This window comes from Dendroctonus ponderosae, unplaced genomic scaffold (assembly GCF_020466585.1).
Source record: "Dendroctonus ponderosae isolate FM_Combo_2020 unplaced genomic scaffold, Dpon_F_20191213v2 Dpon_F_20191213_1, whole genome shotgun sequence".
In the NCBI taxonomy this organism is placed as follows: Eukaryota; Metazoa; Arthropoda; class Insecta; order Coleoptera; family Curculionidae; genus Dendroctonus; species Dendroctonus ponderosae.
The window spans coordinates 60779730-60787868 of record NW_026017110.1 but is presented as its reverse complement, the minus strand read 5'-3'; the positions used below and the strand labels follow the sequence as shown (position 1 = coordinate 60787868).

The 8139-nt window shown below is 34.7% G+C and overlaps 1 protein-coding gene across 3 annotated transcripts in view; it reads left to right on the top strand.

Annotated features, from left to right (window-relative positions):
• Window positions 1-8139, top strand: part of LOC109541052 (small conductance calcium-activated potassium channel protein) — a 70531-nt gene that overhangs the window by 32361 nt on the left and 30031 nt on the right. For 2 of the 3 annotated variants that reach the window (XM_048663622.1, XM_019909733.2), the window contains exons 3-4: window positions 2047-2272; window positions 6708-6959. In XM_048663622.1, the coding sequence (XP_048519579.1) occupies window positions 2047-2272; window positions 6708-6959 (478 nt within the window). The remainder of the gene's footprint in view (window positions 1-2046; window positions 2273-6707; window positions 6960-8139) is intronic. The other variant, XM_019909732.2, reaches the window with a different exon arrangement.

The following is an 8139-nucleotide window of genomic DNA, read 5'->3' as shown; positions in this document are numbered from 1 at the left end:
ATTAGTGCGCTTTCTTTAATTTTACGTTTTTTTGTGGATTGTTCTTTTGTTAAAATTGTGGAATTATTCCATTAAATTTTATGGCAATTATCAAATGCATGTTGACAAATGTGTGATTTATGATATTCTCTGTTTTTTATGTATGATTGGTGTTCTTTGAGTCTTTTGTGTAATGGTCTTGAGGTTTCTCCTACATAAAATTTATTGCAGCCGCAAGGAATTTTATAAATTACATTTTTTGTATTTTAAATTATATCATAAGGTTTTGTTACTAAAATTTTACTTCTGATTGTATTTTCAGTTTTGAAGATAGTCCTAATATTAAATTTTTTACCTACTCGTTTAATTTGATCTGAAAGTCCTGGAATAAATGGAATGAAAAGGTTTATTTTGATTTTGATTGAAAGGAAATAGGTTTATTTTGATTTTGTTTTTGATTTTGTTGTTCGTGGGAATTCAATTTCGTTAAAACATTTTTCAATAAAACAATTTAGATAATTATTGAAATTTAGAATTTCTTTTATAAATTGTTCTTCTTTGGAAAAATTAGATTGATTACAAATTATTTTTGCTCTATCATATAGACTTTTTACGTTACCTTTTTTAACCATTATCGGGTGATTTGAGTCGAAATTCAAATATCGGTTAGTTGAAGTAGGTTTTCTATAGACCAAGGTTTCGAAATTGTCTAAATTTTTGTGAATGTTCGGGAATGGTGATTTTGTTCTTTTTCAATATTGAATTTAATTGTTGGTTCTTTATTATTCAGATAAGATAAAACTTCATCAAGTTTTTGTTCGCCATGACTGTAAATGGAGATCACGTCATCAATATAGCGCCACCAAATTATTGGTTTAAATTTGTAATTATTAATAAAAGTTGATTCGAAATTTTCCATAAATAAATTACTGAAAAGTGGTGACCCCATAGCCATTCCAATATTTTGTTGATAAAAATTGTCATTGTATTGAAAGTAAGTTGACTTTACACATATTGTTAAAAGTTCAATAATGGTGTTAATGCTTAGTTGTGTGCGGTCTTTAAAATTGATTTGACCTGATTGCAAAGAAATAACAGGGCAGAGCAATTAGCCTGAGCAGAGTTTTTTTAAGGAATCGCCCAGTACTTTTCTAAAGGTGAATGAATTAGAGCACACTTTAGTTTATAACTGGGCTTAGTTAAGTAGCTTATCAGGCGCTTGTAATTTGCGGATTGCTCTATTGCAAACCATGCAGAATAACCCCCAACAAACGACATTGTTCCATAAAATTACCACTCGCGTTTATTCAAGTACTCATAAAATTCACATTACCGGACCTAATTCCTTTTAATTTCATTGCTTTATCTTAGAGCGTTACAGGTTCACCTCGGAACTATCAAATTCCAGATTTGACTTGGGAAACATAAGTTCAGCTAATTGAACAATGCTTAGTAACATTTTGTTAAAGCTCTGTTTGCTATTTCCACTGGTCGATTTTGCAGTCAACTTTCACAATGGAAAATGTTATGAAGCTTCATTTAAACTTTGTCTTCAAAAGCACCGATGAACAAATCAGCATAATGAATATTTTGGGCAGTAGCTAGCTAGTCAATTCTTGGTTTAAAAAGCAGTGGCGAATCGCGATTGAGCTTTCTTATTTATTCAAGAATATAAATGTGCCGCTTAAGCATTCTGGATACATTCGAGCATTTTATTGGGACACACTTTTTGTAAATTTTATGATGGCTAAATCACTTTTTCCTGGAAACATGGTAAAATGGGCCCCTAGAGAACTTTCCGCGTTTAATACTCGTTGCCAGACTGAACATTCTCATGCGGATGCATATTTTACCGTTTAATAAAGGAATGTTTTGGAAATTCATAGATGCCCCAATATCAAAAGACACCCAATGGGTATCCAAATTTTTAATTTCCTTTAAACTGCGTTAATCAAACAATTAGAACAAGAAGTTAAGTGGCAGGAATTGCATTATTCAGTTCCTTTTGATTTATTGCGCAATCAAATCCTAATTTGGATTAAATCACATTTCATTGCTTCGTTGCAGACTAGACGTGAAAGGATGCAAACAAAATCTTACATCGCACCCTGCGCGAAATCGCAGCTCATCAAATGCCTTCCAGCTAGCACCGTATTCTTCGGCAGCATCGAGAGGGATTCTGGAAAGAAGAACATCAACCACTCCAGCATCGACGTTAAAAATTGGTCGATCTGTATCAAGGGAAAGCATTCGGTCGATCCATCACTGTACATGCCCTTGCCTCAATGCTCCGGTAAGTTATTTGAAAGTCCATTTTGCACGCGACTATTACTTCAATTAGCTCTATTATCTTCTACTAATCTTGTTTTTACTGCTCTATATAGTCAGAGGCCTTGAAACAAATGCGATAATGAAATAGTTGATAGTAAATAGTAAAGTTTGCCTGTTTAGAAAAAATTTCACATTCAGTCAATGGAGCAAATGGCATGATCGTAAATAGTGAGAACTAATTCAAAATCTTCATTTGAAAATCGAAGTGTTTGTAACTGAGAACAAAGTAAAGTTCAATATTTAATTGCTTCATAATATAACCGTCGGAATTTTAGCTGCTATTAATTTCAGCCATTTGCCAATTTCAACGCGTTTCTGTGCATGAAGACTGTAATTACCGTAAATAGCGGAATACCGAAAATTTTAATATCAAGCCAATGAATTCCCCGGCTATGGCTGTGTATTGACAGTAAAATGCTTTATACAGCATATATACATACATTCGTAGTTAAAAATAATGTCTCTTTGGTACAATTGTTTAGAAATTTAAGCACGCGCTCTTTCAAGCGTATGAAACCAATATAAAAATAAAACATTCGGACTGGGTAAGCGTGCACAATGCATATTTGCTCGAAAAAGAATTGCAAAATATTAAACCCACTGCGCTCAAGCTAAGAAAATATTATTCCTGATTTATTTATTTGAATTTGTCCTTTTTCCGTTGCCTTACGGAAATGTACCATAAAATCGGATGCTCTTTGATAAAGATTCTTAATGTAAACTGAAAACTTTTTCCAATTCCAATACTCGCTTATCTTTGTTGTTTGTATGCTGGTTACATATCAAGGAATGCAATTCATCATAATGTGTACAGATTTCGCAATGCATGGTCATCTTTCGACTCACATAAATAATACTTTATATCCACAAATCATCGGAGATTTACTGCGGTGTTGAATATGAGTTCAGGTCATATTAAAACACCACCTGCTTATCTTCCTTTAAAGCGCTTCTGAGGATGGCAATGATTTCGTCTCAGAAAAATTAATGTTGGAAAATATCCCAGATATAAAACATTAATCCAGCTATTTCAAGCAGATTAAAATCGAGGATTATCAACCATCAATAATTAAAAAGAAAAATTTTATCATTTGCCGCACCGTCCAAAGCAAGAAATATGTCCTCATACAATACAGAATTAATCTGGTTTTTATTGCCAGCGAATGGAAAAGGAAAAAAGGTTTTGTGTGACAAGCACCTAATTGGTTATACGTTACGTACTGTTAAGTCGAAAAGCTATAGGAACTGCAGGAGGAAAACGAAATATCCACAAAGGCGAACAAATAGAGCCACAATATGCGAGGCTCGAATTTATATTTTTTGCTGCCATTGTTAGACATATTATTGGCTTCTATGTACTTTACAAATTCATTTGTTACTTTATAGAAGGGGAATGTGGCAGTCTAGGTTACTATATATAGCAGGATTTCAGATAATTAATTGCGCTTAGTCGGTGTAATAGTTTAGCACTTTTTAATAGAAGAATCAATTTAAAGCATATTCCTCTTTCCACTATAAGCCAGCAGAATTTACATGCTGAAACTGCGAATCTTCAAGCTGGTAGCTGTATTAAAAGCCTTTGGAAATATTGCAATCTAGATCCGCGCCACAAATACTCGACTTTTATTAAAGTATTCTTGTGTCAAACGGCTCATGAAATTTGCGCCTTTACAGTTCACGATTGCATTGAGATCGAACTACTATTCCACACTTCAACGGTTTGTGTAGAAGATGGCAATCTGCCATTTATAACACAACAAATACGTTTCCACTGAAGGGCACATCTGGGTTTTATCAATTTTTCAAAAAGTCAATAAATATGATTTGAATTCAAGCTTTGATTCGCCACATATACGTGAAACATTTTTTCGTAAACAACCAAACGATTACAAGTCATTCCACTTTGCTTGCACTACATGTTCAAGGAATTATTGACTCTGAAGCGCAAAAGTTCCTTAGACATTTTTAACTTCACTAAAACGTTTTCGAGCGAAAACAAGAAAATTAATTTTACATGTTTAGAAGTGGAGAAAATATGTAAGCCCATTAGGAAGCAAAGTACTTTCAAAACTTTGAGGTTTCACTTGTGCAAAATCAAATCAACTGAAAATCTGCGATTATTCCAGTAAGGAGCTTAAACTTAGAAGCCTTACGACAATGTTGCTGAATTACTCTATTCGCTATTATTCGTGTATCACTGTCACATATTTTATTTTATTAGATCCCTCGATCGCCAAAATTTAGGTATTTAAAGGTAAGCTTGTGCTCTGGCAGAGTTCGATTTATTAGGTAGATGCAGCACATTGGCTTGTGGCAACATTTACTCTAAACCTAGAACGCTTTTTTAATTAATCAAAGCATTTGACTAATTAAAATGTTTGTTAAGGACATAATATTCTGAATTACCGCAATCCAGCTATGTTAAATACCACCGAGATATAATCTCTAAAAACTTACCACTGGAATTTTAAAGCGCTGAAATTAATTTTAAGTTATAAAATTGCGTTGTGCCAGGAAAACTTGCCGCGGTTTCAGAATATGGAGGTCATTTAACTTAATTAATCGAATAATGTTTAGGAATTGTGTTAATAGCTGTAGCTATTCACACTCGAGTCATGTGATATAAAATCGAGGTAATTCTTTGGTTTACAAAATGTTCAATATTGCTCAACTTTAGTGGCCTCAGGATCCTTTAAGCCACTCAGCTCAAAAAGCGATTAATCTAAGCAAACCCTCTATCAAAGCCTCATAACGAATATGTATAAATAATTCGCTAACGTTTATTATTACCCTGATATGAACAGAACAACATTAAATGAATAGCGTTTGCTAAGAAATGTATTGAGCAACGTGCGCTCATTATTTCCCGGCTGGTCGCTAATTGAAATTTGATTAAGCAATGAACTCAGCTTTTAATACTGATGCTTGGAAATATTTGAATAGACCTGTAATGGATATAAGGATGAATATTATCACCATAGCATTATATCGAAAATTATTTGCAAATTGGATGTTCAAAAGCCTTAATAAAACTGGCATTGTAGTTTCACAACACAAACTCCCTAGCGTGAAATTGCAATGAACTACGTCGACAAAACCTATGTATGACTGACATGAATGTACGTTCAATTTGATAAAATTTGCGAAATCGCTCCTGCTGATCGTTAGGTTTACCATTCATTAACGATCAGTGGAATGAATGACCGAGGAGGATTAAAAATGAACCCAAACAGCTTTTTGTACATAATCCATGCCGCTATACCCGTATGCTAAAGGTCCTCATTACATAACTTCAGATGTACGTTCCTTCCCCAAATTACAATTTACTTTTATGCATCATGTGCTTTTACAATGGAGACGGCCCCTTGCTGGATGTAAACCTATACGCTAGAACTGTTTTCCTAGTCTAAGCAAATTTTTTCTTCGCACTTTGTATCTATTAGCTCTTACTCACTATTCTGCACCCTTTCTTCTTCTCTTCATTCAACTTACACCACCACAACTTTTTTGTACCAATTCCAAGCAACGAATCTGGTTACTTTTTAACATTGTTTATGCACATTTAACTATTTTAGCCCATTGAAATTGTTTGTTATCATAGGTAGTACATGTGAGAAACACTTATTAGGAAGTTTTTATTATGTGAAGCAAAGTTACGTAGCTGATTTTTGGAGGGTGCGACTCGTTTGATTAAATGAAATATTTAACGAATTGGTACAGAAAATCAGTGTTCTATATTATTCCTTAAGGATTCCTTCCGCAACAAAAATCATTTCCATGTCATTTCATCTTTAGAGATCATTTTAGTTAAAGTTAAGCAGAAAAATGTCGGGGACTTTCTCAGTTGTATGAACCAAAATTCATCTATTTTAATTACTGTAATAGATTTAGATCAGTACGTCCATAGACTCATCAAAATTCAAAGGAGGAACTGTTGATGTGGAAGTTATATTTACTGCGAAAAAAACAAGAAAAGGCTTCTCAATTGCTCAGTTAAACCGTCCTTTTTAGGGAAGTTCAAAAAGTATTTTCATATATTTCTAGTCTATTGCTTCGCTTCCGTTGTGAACGTGAACTTTACTGAGGAGTCTATTCTTAGTCTGTGCGCTAAAGACATTTCTCAATAAGCAGAAGTTTATTGCGCTTAGAATCCAAGAAGAAACTGTTCATTGTCTCGAATTATAGTTTTGATTGGGTTAATTGTTGGAGAAAAAATGAAGTTAATAAGTCAGTAATTTATTTGTCTGCAAGAGCAATCTTGCTTCCAATATTCCGTATAGAAAATCGTTTGAAGGAATACGAGTTCAACTGATGAGAGGTAATTTCAAGGGGCTAAGATTTTTAAAGGAATGGCTAATGAAGCAAATTGTTGACCGCAGTTGTCCGTGACATTCCAGGTATCGTGCAGTTCATGTCCAGTCGCTCCTGCGGCAATAGTGACTACTTTACCAGGCTCCAGGATAATCCGACAAAGTTCCCAACCTGAAGCATCGGCTGCCCCCTGCTGTGGGGCCAGCTGTGTCCTTCATGTGGGGGCGGCCCATCCATCCACTTCTCTTAGACAGCTAAGAGACCATGAATCTGGAGGCATAGCGGGAATAGCGGCTGATTCTCTAAGAATCAACGGTGCTATGCGAAATTTTCGGCAGGTATGACTGATGCGAGTGCCATTTAATCCTTGATTAGCACACACCATAGTTTGCCAACTGAGAAAACCCACAAACTATTCACACGAAAACAATCAAGGGTTCATAAGACGTGGCTGCAATGGCGAATCCAGGATTTTGATCTGTGGGGTATTTGATATTAATTTCTGATCGAAATTGTTTTTTAATCAGATATTTTTTAAAACCGTTTAAAAAATGTGAAATTTCTAATTATGAATACCAAATTTCAACATTACATTTGCGTTATTTACGAAATTATAAGGAAAAAACGGACACAAAACTAAAATTTTAACAGCCTGTATCTTGGAAACTGTGCCCTTTGGGACTTTTTATCATAAAATTACCTAAGAAATCACGTCTTTGAATATTGCCGCGACTTTTTTAAACCTCCTGATGTATAGACGGATTGCAGTTTTACAGTAGCAGTAATGGAGCAGTTTTTTCTGTTTTGGCCAAAAAGGAGGAAAAGTAGCAGACAGTTTTTTAACCATCCAAGTTTACTGAGTAATTAGTGCATGAATTCAGAAAAAAGTTAGCTAATCCTATCTGCTCAAGTCATACTTGCTGTTTTTAGCATGATTTTTGAACCCCCTTATATTAAATTTAAAAAGTGATATATAAAATATTATTAAGTTATTATTAAAGTGCATTCAAATTTTGGAGTCGTGACGATGAAATAGAAAATATTGTTCTGAGTCTTCCACTGTGGATTCGCCACTGCGGCACTTTGTTCTTGCTTTTGTGGTAAACATCCTCAGAGACAATTCTCAGACATCCTCAGAGACAAACAAAGATGGTGTGCCACGGCCTATAAACCCAAAGTTGTTGAAAAACATCGGTACTGAAAGCCTACTTAATCAGGAGTAATACTGTGTTAACACAAATTGGGCGTCATTTTTTCTCTCAAAACTGGGATATTTGGATGTGTTTAAATGCGTCTCATTGGTGAGCTATCGGGTGTGCGTTTTCCCTTATTAACACTCTCTAACACACATGTAGGCAACCGCAGGGAAGTAAACATGTTTGAGGTACAAATCTGGCACTCACGGAACCTCATCAGCTACCTAAACTCTAACCAGTAGATTTAGGAATGTTTTCCGGGCTTTGAACGTTTCGTCTACAACTGCGGTGGACATTATCAAAGGCGATGAGGCAGTGGGCG